The 19,740-nt window shown below is 37.9% G+C and overlaps 1 protein-coding gene across 1 annotated transcript in view; it reads right to left on the bottom strand.

The window, feature by feature from the left end:
• Positions 1–19,740, bottom strand: part of TEX11 (testis expressed 11) — a 252,528-nt gene that overhangs the window by 47,048 nt on the left and 185,740 nt on the right. The window contains exon 25 of the mRNA XM_081792399.1: positions 7,000–7,072. Within this exon, the coding sequence (XP_081648525.1) occupies positions 7,000–7,072 (73 nt within the window). The remainder of the gene's footprint in view (positions 1–6,999; positions 7,073–19,740) is intronic.

Genomic DNA, 19,740 nt, shown 5'->3' with positions numbered 1-19,740 from the left:
TTCAAAATATTAATTAAGTAATCATGTCTATAAAATAAGAATATAAAGCAGGGATTCAAGAGCTCAGGAATGGCTTGTAGACAAAGAAAGTGAAATATGAGCCATTTCAGACATATAAAAGGAAATGAGAAGACAAAATAAAACCATCACAGAAATAACAGTAAACTATAAACAACAAAAGAGAGAAGAGATACTGCTGAATTAACAGTAAGAATATAAAAAACAAGAGAAAAACAAGCAAAGTGAAATTAAAATTGAAATTGGTTCTAAAATCTTTAGGCTTCTTCATCAATTAGTGACCTAAATAAAATCTTTAACACATGTTCATTTTCATGGACTGCTTAAACTCATCTTCTCTTGGCTTCCAGGTTGAATTTCAAGCGCCAACAAAACTTTGATGAATACTTTTTTCTTGCCTATTGAGTTTATGTTTCATTTTGTTTCTGGTTTGCATATAGCCAGTAAGCTATTCCCCCTGCCCCCAGTAGCAGCAATGAATGGGAATGTGGTCAGACCATTTGGTGACTTCTGTAAATGGATTCAATGGATTATGTCCCTGGGTAAGAAACAACAGGCAATTTAATTTGTTAGCCTTTTTTGTTGCTTTTTTTTGCCCATTTTGAGCTCAAATTATACAATTATTTCAAGTCTTCTGGAAGGGAAAACAGCACTATGGTATCTGGACTGGTGAGTTTCTGTGTTTACTGTTGACCTGTAGCTACTGAAGTTGTAGTTCTGAATCCATAAGCTCCCTATGTCTGTGCCTCTCTGTCAATAATTGAGAAAGGCCTTGACCTCACATCATGTGAGTGTGAAATGTTTTCTCATGTCTGGCTGGTCCCCACAAAATATTATAAAGTCTTGTACGTTAAAGGAGCTCTCTTCTGGCTTATAGACATGAGTAAGCACTTATATACAAATATTCTTAAAATTCCCACAAAAAGGAAATTGAACTTCTAATACTTTAAACATGCTAATCTAGAAGTATTCTTATAAAAAAATTCTGCCAACTCAGAAACATTTTAAGGTTAGGGTAAATCTTTGGCAAATGAGCTTAGTTAAATAATTTTGGTTTAAAATAAAGAGTGGTCTTTTTTGAGATTTATCTGTATAAAGTATAAAACAAGCATATATTTAATTTTACTTGGCTCTGTTTTTTCCTAATGTATACAGGTTTACTGATTAAATGTTATACAGTTCTCATATATAACATTTAAGATTATAAAAAATGTAAAGTGTATTTGACTAAAATTGAATCACTGTTGTGACAAACTTGATTTCAGCAGTAACTATATGCTGTAGTATGTTAGATTTAAGATAATTTCCAAGATATTTAGTCAACTTAAAATGTTAGACTACTATTGAGTTAATTAATAAACAATTACTGGATAAAAAGACAAATTTTAAGTAAAATCGAATACTTAAATATTAATTACAAAGCACAGATTTAAGTTTTATACTATCACTTCTTAATTTATGCAGAGTTGGTATCTCTGAGTGATGTTAATGAACGTGTTCATTTTTCCTTTAAAAAAATAAATAAAAGGGATGGGGGTGGCCACAGAAAGCTATGCTATGTGTGCTCATGAACTTTGCTATGGGTAAGAGATGGTTCTCAACTGCACCTCTCTAAATTTTCTTTTTGAAATAAAAATTATTTTGGTTAAAAGTTACAATTAAAACAAGTGGCTGACATTATATTATAAGCAATATCTAACAAATGGATATGTGTTTTTGTTTTTAAAGGAAAATGTAGTTTATTCCTAAAGCAGTACTTCTCAAACTTCTGTTCTTGGGACCCCTTTGCACTCTGGAAAAATTATAAGGAGCTTCCAAAGAGATTTTTCATATGTAGATTATATCTACCAATAACTTCCATATTAGAAATTAGAACAGAAAACTTATATATACTGATTGAACTTATCTGAGACAAAATCACTGAATGCTAATGTCAATTTTCAAAATAAAATTGTATTTCAAAATTCAATGAGGGGCGCCTGGGTGGCTCTGTCGGTTAAGCATCCAACTTCAGCTCAGGTCATGATCTCACGGTCCGAGAGTCCGAGCCCCGCGTCAGGCTCTGTGCTGACAGCTCAGAGCCTGGAGCCTGTTTCAGGTTCTGTGTCTCCCTCTCTCTCTGACCCTCCCTGGTTCATGCTCTGTCTCTCTCTCTGTCTCAAAAATAAATAAATGTTAAAAAAAAAATCAATGAGAAGACTTGTAAATTTCTGAAAATCTCCTTAATCTGACTTAATAGAAATAGCTAGATTCTTATATATGCTTCTGTATTCAATCTATTACAGTATCACATATCACATAGACTCTGGGAAACTACATGTCTTAGTACTGTGAAAATAGTTTTGACCTGGCAGATCACAGAATAGATTGTCAGTTTGTTTCAGAATATAAAAGAGCATATAATGAAGGAATGATTTGGAAAGTAAATTTTATTTGCACTGGTTTAAACCTGAGTCTGAAATAAAGTTCTGTAACATATTTAAATGTAGCAAAATTATATTGATTTTGATGGGACTTCTTCCTTTAGTTCACTGATTAATGCCTTCATTTATAATAAGAAAGGTTATTCTTTATTTTCTATGTAATCTGCCTAGATAGCAGAGTCTGCGTTTTACTTGCATAATTTTCTGATCTTTATGTTGTCTTTATGCTTGATCATTTAATGGCAGGCAAAGAACAAAAGTTTCCTCATTTATCAAAGAGCTAAATTTCTTTATAATTGTGTTATCTCCTATGCTTCTTTTTAAAATGTTTTGATGTCAGGGCACCAGGGTGGCTTAGTTGGTTAAGCATCTGACTCAGGTCAAGATCTCATGGTTCGTGAGTTTGGGCCCCATGTTGGGCTCTGTGGTGACAGCTCAGAGCCTTGAGCCTGCTTCCAATTCTGTGTCTCCCTCTCTCTCTGCTCCTCCCTTACTCGCGGTCTCTCTCAAAAAACATTAAAAAAATTAAAAATAAATAAGTTAAATGTTTTGATGTCAGTTTGTTTAGATAGGTAACCACGTGTTGTTTCTGAGGCATCCATGATCCTATCTTAATCAAGTACCCAAATCCCCTCTAACAACTTTTGATTTGCCTTCCAAAAAGCCACTTTACCAGATATAAAAGATATAAAGGTTTCAGGATAACTTTTAAACCTAAAACTATCTTTCAGATTTCCAAAAGGAACCCTGAAAAAATGCAAAAATTCATTCTTTCTCCTCATAAAGAGAGAAATGTGAGAAGTAATTAGGTTCATTTGATGGGTTAGTATTCCTTAAGAGTTGTAAGAGTTGCAAAATCAGAAGAGATACTTAGCCTTCCTTATATTAAAGTTTTATAAGTAAAACTCTACTAACATAAAAATTTTTGGAAATTGCACACCTTCTGAGCAGTTCCTAGAGATTATTATCTTGAGTAAAACCTCAAGAGAAAACTAATCATAAGTCTTATAAGTTTTTTTTCAATGGACAGAATATCAGGATAGAGGATCAACTAGGAAATACAGGATGGGAACAACAGTATAAATCAATTAGGCCTAATAGGCATATAGAAAATACTCCACCTAACAATATCACAATACATATTCTTCTCAAGTGCTCATGAAATATTCTCCAGAATAGGCCATATATCTGGCTACAAAACAAGTTTCAATAAATTTAATAAGACTAAAATCATACAAAGCATATTCTCTGATCACCACAGAATACAGAAATCTGTAACAGAGAGAAAAGTGGAAAATTCACAAATATATGGAAATTAAATAACATAATCTTAAATAATCAGCGGGTCAGAGAAAAAAATCAGAGGCACCTGGGTGGCTCAGTTGGTTAAATGTCTTGACTCTTGGTTTTGGCTCAGGTCATGATCTCAGGCTCATGAGTTCAAGCCCTGCATCAGGCTCTGCCTGCTTGGGATTGTTTCTCTCCATCTCTCTCTGCCTCTCCCCTACTTTCTCTCTCTCTCAAAACAAATAAATAAACTTAAAAAACTCTCATGATGTAGTTATGTACTGTACCCCAACAGAGAATTTTACTTTCCTTCCATTCTGATATTATTGGTTACTTTACTAAATTAACCACAGACATTAAATCTCTGTAATGTACAAACAGTTTTTGTTTTACTCTGATGTTTTCCTGAACACTCTACCATAAGTGACAGGCAAGAGTTTGTATATTTAACCAAGTACTACAGTCTCAGAGCCTCACAGGAAAGGGCTATATCAGGTACTTCAAACTGTCGACATGTCAGAATAGACTCTAGATTACAAGTTTCTGAGTTGACACTGCATAGACAACTTTGGGACCATACCAGTGCACTTAATGAGGATTTCCAGGTTTTTTTTCTAGTTTAAAAGCATACAGTTTTATGAAAGCAGACGGCTGGCCCAAGATCCAGCAGAACATCAATTACATAGGACTGAATAAATTGACGTGGGAAATCTTATTGTGGTTATGTATTTGGAATATTGTTGATGTTGTTTTAATGTTCTATTTTCTGAATATAGGAGAAAATCTTTTCTTAGTAAATTATTTGTAATTCAAAACAATTTAGTAGACACTATATCTGTAAATTAAATTAAAATACTTTAAAATAATATGGTTCTCATTCATCTCTTCCCTATCTTATCCCTCCTTCTTTTACAAAGTCTCCCTACTTTTCATGGCAGTATAGTTATCTGCATTGGTTGTATAAGAATCTGTCCTTTTTTATAAACTTCTAAATAATAGTTTGTTAGTTTATGTTTTTATATTTTTTATTATGGTTACAGAGACTTGACAGTAGATTATCATTAAGCTTGAATACTGCAGATTTTTATACAACAGAATTGAAAAACAAATACCATATGATTTCACTCATACGTGGAACTTAAGAAACAAAAGAAACAAGAAAAGGGAAAAAAGTAAGAGATAAAGCCAGAAACAGACTCTTAATTATAGAGAACAATCTGATAGTTACGAGGGGGGACGGTGGTGGTGGGGGGATGGGTTAAATAGGTGATGGGGATTACGAAGGGCACTTGTCCTAATGAGCACAGAGTGATGTATGGGACTGTTGAATTACCATATTGTACATCTGAAACTAGTGTAGCAGTGTATGTTAATTAACTAGGATTAAAAAAATTTTAAAAATAAACATTATAAATGTACTCAAGATCTGCTATTCCATTTAATCTAACATACGACAGCATCAAAACCTAAAAATCAATTCTGTTGCCTTTTTAAAAATTTTTTATTTTACTTTAAATGCTATTTATTTATTTATTTACTTTCTTACTTACTGGGAGAAAGAGGGAAGCAAGCAGGAGAGGGGCAGAGGGAGGGGGAGAGAGAATCCCAAACAGCCTCCACACTCCGCATGGAGCCTGACGTGGAGCTCAAACCCATGAACTGTGAGATCATGACTTGAGCTGAAATCAAGAGTTGGACACTCAACTGACTGAACCACCCAGGTGCCTGGAGTATGTTTAGTTCTGTAAGAAAGTACCAAACTGTCTTCCAAGTGTCTATACCATTTTCCATTCCTGCTAGCAACGAATAGGAGTTTCCTGTTGCTCCACATACCTGTCAGCATTTGGTGTTGTTAGTGTTTTAGATTTTTGTGATTCTAATAGGTATGTAGTAGTATCTCACTGTTGTTTTAATTTTCAATTCTGTAATAACATACAGATAGATAGAGATACAGATACAGATACAGAAATATATAGGTATATATATAGTCCGGCTATGTTCCTAGAAAGAAGAAATTATTTTCTCAGTGGACAGTTGACATTCTGACATACTTGTTAAATGACAGTCATTGAAGCTATGAATTTTGCTCTGAGAACTGCTTTAGTACTTTAGATTCTGTTATAAAGTATTTTCATGATCAGTATTTTTTAAGTATTTTGTAGTTTCTGTGTTTTAAAATGTCCCAAGTGGTCAAGGGTTTTGTTTCTAGATTCCATCAATTAGTTGTTTTACTTCTATGTTTTGGAATTTATTTAGGCTTTCCTTGTGATCAATTTTGTAAATGTTCAAAGGGCACATAAAGAGAAGATTAATTTTCTATTTTCAGGCTATAATGTATATTTCTAATAAATCTTCTATAAATGTTACTCAGGTATTCTCTACCCTTTCTTTTGGTTGTTTTAATTCTTTTAAATGCCTATCAGAGACTGAGAGAGGTGAATTAAATTTTATGTGTTTATGTTCTTCCTTATAATTCCTAGAGCTCAATACCAAAATTCATCAAAGATGTCACATATACACAAAAAGAAAATAACAGAACAATAATTTCTAAATATTAGGAAACCAAATTCATCAACATTTATAGTAACATACCATGATCAAATAGGGTTTATTCCAGAAATGCAATGATGACTTAATTTTGGAAATCTATTACTTTAATTCAATATATTAATACTTCAAAAGAGAAAAACCATATAGTTATCTCTATAGAAGCTGAAAAGGCATGTAATTCAATTCAATATTGATTTTTTAAAATTCTAAGTGAAATAGGAACAGACGGACAAAATATATAAAAGTCTGTCTAAACCTAAAAGCCACTACCATCCTTAATGAAGAAACATTAGCAAGTTACTACATAACTTTAAAAGGTTTATTACTATTTTTATTATTTCATAACAAAATGTTAATAGTATCTGATATGATTATCATTTGGAAGGCTCTGTAGCCTACATTCACTCAGAATCAGAGCTTGATTAAATTAGACACAAAATCTAGTGACCTAAGGATAATAATGTCATATTGAACAATAATGATCCTATTTTTATACTCAATACTATACCTCCACAAAAAGCAAAGTAAAAAAATTATTAGTCCAAGCAGTGTGTCAGAGTCAAACTACATACAGACAGTAGGGAAAAATTAGTCTTCAAAGAAACACTTGACTGGTTATTAAGCACTGAAGTGGCACAGATTTCTGGTAATAAAGACTGGGTTATTTAGACTTGAAATGCCTTTCATAACTGTGTTACCAAACTCCTAGTTCCCACTGTACCTGTTTCTTTCAGAATATTCCAGATGTGTTTGCATTCATTTATCTCCTCAAGTGCACGATTCAGTAGCTGGGTCTATTTGGCAACAATGCAACAAGAAAATTAGTCTCAACCAGACAAAACTTTAAGCAAGTTAAAATAATATATCTTATTCATGAAAAACAGTTAAAATACAATGATAGAAAAGTAACAGTTGAAACTGGACATTTCATAGTTTATATAAAAATAACTCTATTTGTAGTTTTCTTAATGTCCCAGGAAATGAAGATTAAATAGAAAATCTTGAGCACTACCAATTTGTTTAATAATCTAGGAAAAAAGAGTAGCACTTCCAGAATGATAGTATGAGGAGTTCCATGGACCCTCTCCCTAGCAAAACAAACATAACTGGTGAATTATAAAACACAATTATGTAAACTCTCAGGAAACTATCCAAAAGGCAAACAGAAAACAGACAAACCTCTATTTACAGAAATCTCCTAATCTCAGTAAGAACAGTAAGCACCTGTGATAGTTGGAACCATGATTTGCTCACCAACCACCCCCAGCTCAGTATGAGTGCGACTTTAGGTGGGTATGGCCAAGAAGATGGGGGTCCCTCTACTCTCAGCTTCCAGGTTAGGGATTTCCAGAAGGCATCCTGCCAGCATCTCTCCTCCTCCTCCCCCAGGTCTGTATTGCAGAAGCTCTATTATAAAAAAGCACAAATGTGGGGCGCCTGGGTGGCTCAGTCGGTTAAGCGTCCGACTTCGGCTCAGGTCACGATCTCGCGGTCCGTGAGTTGGAGCCCCGCGTCGGGCTCTGGGCTGACGGCTCAGGACCTGGAGCCTGCTTCCGATTCTGTGTCTCCCTCTCTCTCTGCCCCTCCCCCATTCATGCTCTGTCTCTCTCTCTCTGTATCAAAAATAAATAAATGTTAAAAAAAATTAAAAAAAAAAAAAAGCACAAATGAGAGGCCTGGAGCTCTCTTCCTCTGTTCAGGCCCAATAACTAGGCATGGAAAACTATGATTATTTGGTCTCAATTTCCCTCACTTCAGCTTGCTTATAGGACAGGATTTCCATGGAAGATGGAATCTTTGGATTCCAGCTTGCTGGAAGAAGCAAGCTCAGAATGACAGGTACTATGACTCCTGCTCAGCCCCTTACTCATACAGCTGCACTGTCACTCTGAGAGAAATGTGCCACTGTTCCCACCTCCAGCTCTAAAACAGTGGTACAAAATTTCTTCTCAGGAGGAGGAGAGGCAGGTTATTAGAAGAATGAGCTTAAGGGGAGTCTGCATGGCTCAACCAGTTAAGTGTCCAACTCTTGATTTGGGCTCTGGTCATGATCTCATGGTCATGAGATTGAGCCCCACATCAGGTTCTATGCTGGGTGTGGAGCCTGCTTAAGATTCTCTCTCCCCCTCTGCCTCTTGCTCATCTGTGTGTGTGTGTGTGTGTGTGTGTGTGTGTCTCAAAGAAAAAAAGAAAAAAGAAGAGTGAGCTCTATATCTCCCCCTAAGGGGACTGACTTTAATTGGAACAGAGGTTGGGGATGTTCAAGTCTAAGACCACTACAAAACAAAAACAAAAACAAAAACAAAAACCACAGAGGAGATTCTGGTATTGGGTGCTTAAAAAGAGGCTGACAGCTCAATGATATCAACATGCAAAACAGAAGATCAGCCACAGGTTTACAGAGGGAACCAGAGAAAGAGAAAGTTAAGAAGATCCCTACTACTTCAAAGGGGACTTACATTAATTGGATCAGACTCTGGAACAATTTATGCCAAAAAGCATTTTTAAACACACACAAATGCACATGTGCTCACACACACACCTACAACCTACACATAAAGCAACCACCCTAGTAATTAGTCAAGATTAACATCTGTGTGTAATACCAACAGAAGATAGTTTAGAAGTTAACAGAGAAGGGGGGCCTGGGTGGCTCAGTCGGTTAAGTGACCTCAGCTCTGGTCATGATCTTGCAGTTCGTGGGTTCGAGCCCTCTGTCAGACTCTGTGATGACAACTTGGAGCCTGAGACCTGCTTTGGATTCTGTGTCTCCCTGTCTCTTTCTCTGCCCCTCCCCTGTTCACACTCTGTCTCACTCTTTCTCTCAAAAATAAATAAACATTAAAAAAAATTTTAAAGAAAAATGCAAATCAATACTGCAATGAGATAGCACTTCATACTCACTAGCATGACCATAATCCAAAGGACAGAACAGCAAGTGGTGGCAAGGAGGTGGAGAAAGTGGAACCCTTGTCCAGTGCTGGTGGGAGTGGAAAATGGTGTAGCTGCTTTGGAAAATAGTCTAGTAGTTCCTCAAAAGATTGAGCATAAAACCTAGCAATTCCACTCCTAGGTATATACTCAAGGGAAATGAAAAGCATATCCATACAAAATTTGTACATGAATGATCATCATAGCATTATTTGGAAAATAAGCTAAAAATCGGAAAAACTCAATATCCATCAAAGGATTAGTGGATAAACAAAATGTGGTATATTCATACAATGGAATATCATTCAGCCATCAATGGGAATGGAGTACCGATCCAACTGAAACATGGAGAACCTATTAAACATTATTGAAAAATTATAAAAGGAGCCAGTCAGAAAAGACTAAGTCCTATGATGCAGTTTATATGAAATATCCAGAATTGGCAAATCTATAGAGACAGAAAATAGATTAGTGGTTGCCTAGGTTTGGTGCTTGGGATGGGGAATGACTACTAATAGGTAAGGGATTTCTTTTTAGATTGATGAAAATGTTTTAAAATTCTGTTGTGTTGACAGTTGCACAAACCTAAATATTCTAAATATCATTAAATTGTATACTTCACAGTGTAAACTGTAAGGTATGTTAATTATACCTCAATAAATCTGTTAAAAAATAATCTAGGATAGGGGTCAGGATATTTTTCCATAAAATGTCAAACAGTAAATGTTTTAGGCTTTGCCAGCCACACAAACTTTCATTGACATTTTTAAAAAATTTTCATTTACAACCTTTTACCAATGTAAAAACCATTCTTAACACTCAGGCTGTAGAAACAGAGGCCATGGGCCTGATTTGGCCAGTCAGCAGTAGTTTAACCACCCCATTCTAGGAAAGTGATATAGTGCCTTGATAAATTTAAATTGCTGTATATTTTTTTTTGAAGTATAACTGACATACAGTGTTTATTAGTTTCATTTGCAAGACATATTGATTTGAAAATTCTATACAGTACTCAATGCTCACCGTGATAAGTGTAGTCACCACACAACGTTATTAAAATATTATGGAATAGGGGCGCCTGGGTGGCGCAGTCGGTTAAGCGTCCGACTTCAGCCAGGTCACGATCTCGCGGTCCGTGAGTTCGAGCCCCGCGTCAGGCTCTGGGCTGATGGCTCGGAGCCTGGAGCCTGTTTCCGATTCTGTGTCTCCCTCTCTCTCTGCCCCTCCCCCGTTCATGCTCTGTCTCTCTCTGTCCCAAAAATAAATAAAAAACATTAAAAAAAAAAATATTATGGAATATATTCCCTATGCTGTACTTTTCATGTCCATGAATTATTTATTTTATAACTGAAAGTTTATACCTCTTAATCTACTTCATCTATTTTGCCCATCACCATAATCACTTCCCCTCTGGCAATCACCAGTTTGTTCTCTGTATTTAAGACTCTGCTTGCTTGTTTTCTTTTTTATATTTTATTATTTTTAATATACATATTTTTAATGTTTACTGTTTATTTTTGAGAGACATAGAGCATGAGCAGGGGAGGGGCAGAGAGAGAGGGAGACACAATCTGAAGAATGCTCCAGGCTCTGAGTTGTCAGCACAGAGCCTGACACAGGACTCGAACGCATGAACCATGAGATCATGACCTGAGCCAAAGTGGGATGCTTAACTGACTGAGCCACTCAGGCACCCCTAATTATTATTATTTTTTAAATATGTATTTATTTTGGGAAGAGCGCAAGCAGGGGAAGGGTACAGAGAGGGGGACAAAGGATCTGAAGTGGGCTCTGCGCTAACAGTCTGACAGCAGTGAGCCCAATGTGGGGCTCGAACTCACAAACCACAAGATCATGACCTGAACCAAAGTCAGACACTCAACTGACTGAGCCACCTAGATGCCCCATTATATTTTATTATTATTTTTAAAATGCTGAATGATTTGCTCAGTTTCTATTTTGACACCAGCTTTCCCCAACAAATTCCTGCCCTGTTTCTTTTTCCTTTTTATTTAATGTTTATTTATTTTGAGAGAAAGAGAGAGAGACAGCATGCGAGCACGAGCAGGGGAGAGGCAGAGAGAGAATCCCAAGCAGACAGTGCAGAGTCTGATGTGGGCTCAATCTCACAGACCGTGACATCACAACCTGAGCCAAAATCAAGAGACGCTTCAAGAGACACTCAACCAACTGAGCCAGCCAGGGCGCCCCTTTGTTTTCTTTTTTAGATTCCACATATTAATGAGATCATATGGTATATATTTCCTTTCTCTGTCTGACTTATTTCACTTAGCATAATATACTCTATATCCATCCATATTGTTGCAAATCATCAAATTTCATTCTTTTTTTATGGGTCAAAAAATTAAACATAGAAGGAAGAAAGGAAGATGGTAGGAGAGTAGGAGAACACGAGGCTTGTCTCTTCCCATGAACATGACTAGATAACTATCAAATCAGGGGCACCTGGGTGGCTCAGTTGGTTAAACATCTGACTCTTGATTTCGGCTCAGGTCATGATCTAATGGTTTTTGAGATCAAGCCCCATGTCAGGTGTTGCACTGACAGCACAGAGCCTGCTTGGGATTCTCACTATCCCTCTCCCTCTGCCCCTCCCCTGTTCACTCATGTGTGCATGCTCTCTCTCAGAAATAAATTAACTTAAAAAAATAACTATCAAATCATCCTAAATTCCCCAGAAACCAACCTGAAGACTGACAGAACAAACCACAAATAAAAGGACAGAAGAGACCACACTGAAAAAGGTAGGTAGTACAGAGACTTTGTTTAGGGGAGAAACAGATCATGAGTGCTGTGGAGGGGAGGGAGCTGTGGTTGCAGAGAAGAGGGAGGGAGGGAGGCAGGGGGGGCGGTGGGCACATAAGGGAATGCACAAGGAGAATGTTTCACCAAAGCCACTGGCTTGTAAAATGAGGAAAATGAGAAGGGCTGAATTTCGTGTTTTGCAACCAGTGGGCTTAAAGCATGAAGTTTGAAAGGTCAGCAGGCTTCGCTGGGATAGAAAATGGAGGGCACTGCACTGCTCCTGGAAAGAAGGCAGGCAAATAACCTGGGGTAAGACAGCATGGAAACAGCAATCTGAAGAACGCCTGGGGTACACAGGAGGAAGACTATTCCTTCAGGCCTCTCTGGGAATGAAAGAGCTAGCTGGCAGTGTTTCCCTCCCCAGCCCCTCAGCATAAACACAGAGCCACCTGAGGGATGCAGCTCAGCACGGACACTGGCTGCCAGACTTGCTTACACCAATTCCCACCCCGCTGTGCGCTAGTGGGACTGCCCTTCTCAGTTAAGCTTGCCTCAGTCTCAGCACAGCAAGCCACTTCCCCAAAAGACCGGCACAAACCCCTGCCCACACATCTCCCAACCAGAGAGTTCTGTAAGGCCTCAGTTCTGGTGGAGGTGATGTCAGGTCTGGTTTCACAAAAAGACTGAAGCACACCTAGTTTAAAACTTGCCATATTCAGGCCAAGGACCAAACATTGCCCACAGAAGGCAAGGAGAACCTCTGCAAACAAGTGGCCTAAAAGAGCAGCCAAATCACAAAAGCAGATCACATGCAGCACACACTGGAGACACTCCCTGAAGTGTCATGTCTTGGGTACTACATAACCTCCTCTTCAAAAGGACATTTCAGGAGCAGAAGACATTAACTGGCTTTTCTTTTCTTAATTTTTTTATGTTTATTTTTGAGAGAGAGAGAGAGTGTGAGCAGAGGAGGGGCAGAGAGAAAGGGAGACACAGAATCTGAAGCAAGCCCCAGGCTCTGAGCTGTCAGCACAAAGCCCAACGTGGGGCCAAAACTCACGAACTGGGAGATCATGACCTGAGCCGAACTTGGACACCTAACCCACTGAGCCACCCAGGCGCCCCACATAACTGGCTTTTCTAACACACAGAAGGCAGAGACTCAGACAAAATGCAAAGATGGAGGAATTTATACCAAATGAAAGAACAAGATAAGGCCACAGGCAGAGATCTAAATGGAACAGATACAAGTAACATGCCTGACAGAGAATGTAAAGCAACAATCATAAGGTACTCACTGGGCTTGAGAAAATAATAGAAAACATCAGTGAGACCTTTACCACAGAGATAAATGAGCTGAAAAAGAGTCAGAGATGAAGAGTGTAATACACAAGATTAAAAACTTGCTTGATGCAATGAACAGTATGCTGGTTAGAAGCAGAGGAATGAATTAGTGAACTAGAAGACAAAATAATCAAAAATAATGAAGCTGCACAAGAGGAAGATGAATTAAGCAACACAAGAATAGATTTGGGGAACTCAGTGACTCCATCAAATGTAGTAACATTCATTTTATAAGAGTCCCAGAAGAAATAAGGGGGCAGAAAATTTATTTCAAGAAATAATAGCAGAAAACTTTCCTAATACGGGGAAGGAAACAGACATCCAGATCCAGGAGGCACAGAGAACTCCCATCAAAATTAGCAAATGCAGGCCAACAGCACATACTATAATTAAGCTGGAAAAATACAGTGATAAAGAAAAAAATCTTAAAAGCAGCAAGGCAAAAAAGTCCTTAACTTACAAGGGAAAACCCATAAGCCTAGGTGGAGAATTCTCAACAGAAACTTGGCAAGCCAGAACAGAGTGGTATGACATATTCAAAGTGCTGAATGGGAAAACTCTGCAGCCAATAATACTCTATCCAGCAAGGCTATCATTCAGAATAGAAGGAGAGATAATGGGTTTCCCAGACAAAAACTAAAGGAGTTTATGACCATTAAACCAGCCCTGGAAGAAATATTATAAGGGACTTTTTTTTTTAAAAATTTTTTTTAGTGTTTATTTTTGAAAGAGAGAGGCAGAAAGAGAGGGAGACACAGAATCTGAAGCAGGCTCCAGGCTCTGAGCTGTCAGCAGAGAGCCCGACGCAGGGCTCAAACCCACAGACTATGGGATCATGACCTGGGCCAAAGTTGGATGCTTTACTGACTGAGCCACCCAGGCACCCCTATAAGGGACTCTTTTGAGTACAAAGGAGAGACTAAAAGTGACAAAGACATAAAAAGGATCAGAGACAATCTCCAGGAACAATGACAAAAGTAGTAATAAAATGGCATTAAATACATATATATCAAGAATTACTCTGAATGTAAATGGACTAAACGATCCAATCAAAAGACACAGGGTGTCAGAATGGATAATAAAAACAAGACCTATTTATACGCTGTCTATAAGAGACTCATTTAAAAATTTTTTTAAATGTTTATTTTTGATAGAGAGACAGAGTGACAGCAGGGGTGGGGGGGTGCAGAGATGGAGGAGACACAGAATCTAAAGCAGGATCCAGGGTCTGAGCTGTCAGCACAGAGCCCGATGCGGGACTCAAACCCACAAACCATGAGATCATGACCTGAGCCAAAATCAGATGCTTAACCGACTGAGCCACCCAGGTGCCCCAAGAGACTAATTTTTAGACCTAAAGACACCTACAGATTGAAAGTGAGGAGGTAGAGAAACTTTATCACACAAATGGATGTCAAAAGAAGGCCAGAGTACCAATATTTATATCAGACAAATTGGAATTTTTTTGTTCTTGTACTGTTTTTATCCTGCTTTGGTATCAGGGTAATGTTGGCCTCACAGAATGATTTTGAATGTGTTCCCTCTATTCCATTATTTGTAAGATTTTGATAGATTGTCATCAATTATGTTTTTTAAAGTTTGGTAGAATTCACCAATGATACCATGTAGTCTTGGGCTATTCTGTGCTAGGAAATTTTTTATTCCTAATTCAACTTTCATTCTTGTTAATGGTCTAAGATTTCTTATTTCTTGGATTCAAGATTCATGATTCAATCTTGGTAACTTGTGCATTTTTAGGAATTATCTGTTTTTATTTTTCTAAGTTATCTTATTTGTTAGTATATAATTGTTTATCCTAATCTATTATCACAATAATAATAATAATAATCTGATTAACTCTTGTATTATTTTCTCTTCCATTTCTCATTTTGGTTTTTGAGTCTTCTCTCTTTTTTTCTTAGTTAATGTAGTTAAAGCATAGCCAATTTTATTTTTTTGGAAAAACTGGTAATTACTTTCAATGTTATGTTGCTGTTTATTCTGGTCTCTATTTTATTTATTTATTTTTATTTCCTTCCTCTACTAAATTTCAGCTAAGTTTCTTCTTTTTCTAGTTCTTTGTGGTGTATTATTTATTTAAACTTTTTTTAGAGAACTTTTTAAAAAAATGTTCACTTATTTTTGAGAGAGAGAGAAAGAGATAGAGTGCGAGCAGGGGAGGGGCAGAGAGAAAAGGAGACACAGAATCCGAAGCAGGCTACAAGCTCCAAACTGTCAGCACAGAGCCCGATGCCGGCTCAAACTCACAAACTGTAAGATCATGACCTAAGCCAAAGTTGGACACGTAACCGACTGAGCCACCCAGGCACCCCTTTAGAGAACTTTTTTTAAAGTTTATTTTTGAGAGTGAGGGGCAGAGAGAGAGAGAGAAAGAGACAGAGTATCCAAAGCAGGCTCTGTGCTGACTGCAGAGAGCCCAAGGTGGGGGGTTGAACCCATGAACAGTGAGATCATGACCTGAGCTGAAGTTGGATGCTTAATCTGACTGAGCCACCCAGGTGCCCCTGAATTTGTTTCTTAACACAAGCATTTATAGCATAAATATCTCTCTAAAACCTGTTTTTGCTGCATCTCAAGGTTTTGGAATATTCTATTTTCTTTTTTATTTGTTTGTTTGGAGACATATTTTGATTTGCAGTTTGATTTTTGATTTGGTCCATTGCTTGTGCAGTAGTGTGTTATTTAATGTTTACATATTAAATATTTAATACCTACATTGAAGAAATGAGAAAAAAAGAAATATCACAACACACAAGACCTGTGGTACAAAATACCATATAGTCTACTATATGTGTAAATTGAACCCTAGGAGGAGAAAAGAGATTAATGGGACAGAAGAAATGTTTGAAAAGATAGTAGTCAAGAAGTTTTTCAAATTTAATGAAACACATCAAACCATAATTGCAAAAAGCTCAAAGAATGGCAAGGATTTAAAAAGAAATTTTTTAAAAACCTAGATATGCTATATTCAAACTGCTAAAAAGCAAAGATGAAAAGAAATTCCTGTAGGCAATCAATGGGAAAAATAAGATATCTATATACCAAATAAAGATGAGACTAACAGACTCCTCAGCAATTGTGCAAGCCCAACAGCAGAGTGATATCTCTAAAGTGCTAAAGTTAAAAAGAACTGATGAAAAAGGAAAAAAGAAAAAAAACCCTTAACGTTCTAAAGTCTATGCACAGCAAAACAATGTTTGAAAAATAAAGGAAGAGGCAGAACGGAGTCTCCAGAGCCAAGCGCAGACGAGAGGCCCACGGAAGAGGGTAGGAAGGGCGGCGAGGCAGTGCGCGCTCCACGGACTGGCGGGAGGGAGCCGGGGCGGAGGGGCGGCTCGCAGGCCAAGCAGAGCCCCCGAGTCTGGCTGGCAAAAGCGGAGGGGCCAGACAGACTGTGTTCCGACAGCAAGCGTGACTTAGCGTCTGGGAGGTCATAAGTTAACAGCTCTGCTCAGAAAGCGGGAAGGCTGGAGGACAAAGGGAGGGAGAGCTGCTGAGCCCCCGGACAGCAGAGCTCAGCTTGGCGGGGAACAAAGGCGCTCGCCAGCGCCATCTCCCCCGCCCATCCCCCAGCCAAAATCCCAAAGAGAACCAGTTCCTGCCAGGGAACTTGCTCGCTCCGAGCAAACACCCAACTCTGTGCTTCTGCGGAGCCAAACCTCCGGCAGCGGATCTGACTGCCTCCCGCTGCCACAGGGCCCCTCCTGAAGTGGATCACCTAAGGAGAAGCGAGCTAAGCCTGCCCCTCCTGCCCCCGTGCACCTTGCCTACCCACCCCAGCTAATACGCCAGATCCCCAGCACCACAAGCCTGGCAGTGTGCAAGTAGCCCAGACGGGCCACGCCACCCCACAGGGAATCTCGCCCCTAGGAGAGGGGAAGAGAAGGCACACACCAGTCTGTGACCCCAGCGGTGGGCTGGGGGCAGACATCAGGTCGGACTGCGGCCCCGCCCAGCAACTCCAGTTATACACCACAGCACAGGGGAAGTGCCCTGCAGGTCCTCACCACTCCAGGGACTATCCAAAATGACCAAACGGAAGAATTCCCCTCAGAAGAATCTCCAGGAAATAACAACAGCTAATGAACTGATCAAAAAGGATTTAAATAATATAACTGAAAAATAAAGGAAGAATGCTTTTTCAGAAAAACATTAAAGAAATTCAATAGATTTACGCTACAAAAAAAATTGTTCATAAAGTTCTTGAGGTAGAAGGAATAGGGTATCAGACAGTAATTTGGATCTCCACAAAGAAATTAAGATTTGAAGAAGTACTTAAAATGTACATAAATATAAAGAACATTTTACTTCTATTTCATAGCTCTTAAAAATTTATGGCCCAATAAAAAATAAGAACAATATACTGAAGGTTTATAACATATGTAAAGTAAAATGTGTAACAACAATAGTACAAAAGATGGAAGGGAAAATTGAAAGCATGTTAGTGTAATATTCTTAGATGACATACATTAATTATAATGTGCTTTAATATGTTTTCAATTCTTGGTTGAGCTTAAGGTAAGTACAGATTTCATTTTCACCTGAAATAAATAAGCCTATTCACACATGTAAGGAGTTAAAAAAATTAAATATAGAAATACCATATGATCTAGTAATTCTGGATCACCAAAGAAAACAAAAACACTAATTTAAAAAGATGTATGTATCCTTGTTTATTGCAGCATTATTTTATAATAGCCAAGTTATAGAAGAACCCAAGTATTCATTCATAGGTGAATGAATAAGATGCAATCTCTCTCTCTCTCTCTGTCTCTCTCTCTCTCTCTCTCTCTCACACACACACACACACACACACACACACACACACACAGATATATTACACCTGCTGTATTTTTTAAAGCATCTTTTACTTCCCCCTAACTCATACTCAGGGGAGTACAGACAATGTTGATAACATTACATATTCCATCTATATTCCTTCATCATCTATTTATTTGGAAAACTCTAATTCATGAGTATTTAGAGAACAAGGAGTAGATAAATATAATAGAATTCCACAAGTCTTTACTGAGAGACAGCACCAAGGTCTAATTCATAGGGATCAGACTTAGATGGTGATAGGAAGAAGTGCATCTTCAATGATCTATTCTTTCAAAAGCAAAGAAGATTATAGAAGGGTTACTAGGTTAGAGTTTTTAGGGAACATTAATGTATGCAAGAGAAAGAATACAGAAAAAAAGAACAGTTGTTGGAAAAAGACAAAACAAAGGAATGAATTTAAGAGTGTGAAATTTCCCTCACATCAATTTGATCTCTATTCACTGAGATACAAAATTTAACAAAGTCAGGACTATCAACTTAAGGAAAAACTTTTAAAAGGTTAAAAGCACTATGCAAAAACAAGATGTTATTACTATTTTTAAGTAAAGCAAAAGACCCTATCGAGAATAAAATCACATTTACTCATACTTGTTAAGAAGCAAAATGGTTGGTTTGATTTTGCTCTGGGGCACAAAGATTCTTTTCTCATCTTTTACAATGGAAAGATTTCTAAAAAGAGGCCCCTTTACTCCTCGAGGATAAGGATTTTGTCCTCTTTATCTCCAGTACCTAGCAGAGTACTTGGTACTCAAATGGTCTTCTTTTCTTTCTTTTTTTTCTGTCGTTGTTTTTTAGAGAGAGAGGGAGAATGAGCACGAATAGGGGAAGGGGCGGCAGGGGGGGGGGGAGAGGGAGAGGGAGAGGGAGAGGGAGAGGAGAGAGAGAGAGAGAGAGAGAGAGAGAGAGAGAGAGAGAATCCCAAGCAGGTTCCATGCTCAGTGCAGAGCCCTACAAAGGGCTCAATCCCACGACCCTGGGACCATGACCTGAGTCGAAATCAAGAGTCAGAGAATCAACTGACTGAGCCACCCAGGTGCTCCTCTAATGTTTAGTTGAACTCAACAAGGGAACAGAAAGGAAGGGAAATATGTTGGCAGAGATGTGGTGACAGTTTGTTCCAGATCTGAAGAATAATATGAAAGAAGAAATTAACAGAAGGAAGGAAATAAACAGCAGGAAGGATTTTATACGATTTGGAAAGAAAAGCTGGCAAATATGGGAAATTGGGAAGTTTTCTTTGTCTAGGTAAGAGATAATAAGCAGAGAGATCTAGATTTTAAAATCATACCAAAATGCTACTGGTCTAGCTTAGAGACAATTTTCTTAGCTTGGAAGAAAGATGGTAAAAAACTAAAGATAAACCAATACTCTGGTCCATGGGAGACAGGGATGTTGATGTTGGTATTTCTTAAAAGGGGTAAGATTTACGAAGCTAAGAGTGGAATTCAGGCAAAGGCAGTAATTCTGTCTTCTTGTTAAAATTCAGTTACTGATAAAATATTTAAGGGTGTGGGCTAAAGAAAGCAAATCCAATTAGAGTGAAGAAAAACAAGCCAAG

The sequence above is a fragment of the Panthera onca genome, chromosome X (assembly GCF_046562875.1).
Source record: "Panthera onca isolate mPanOnc1 chromosome X, mPanOnc1 haplotype 2, whole genome shotgun sequence".
NCBI lineage: Eukaryota > Metazoa > Chordata > Mammalia > Carnivora > Felidae > Panthera > Panthera onca.
Note: the sequence above shows the minus strand (reverse complement) of the source record. Positions and strands in the feature narration are given on the sequence as shown.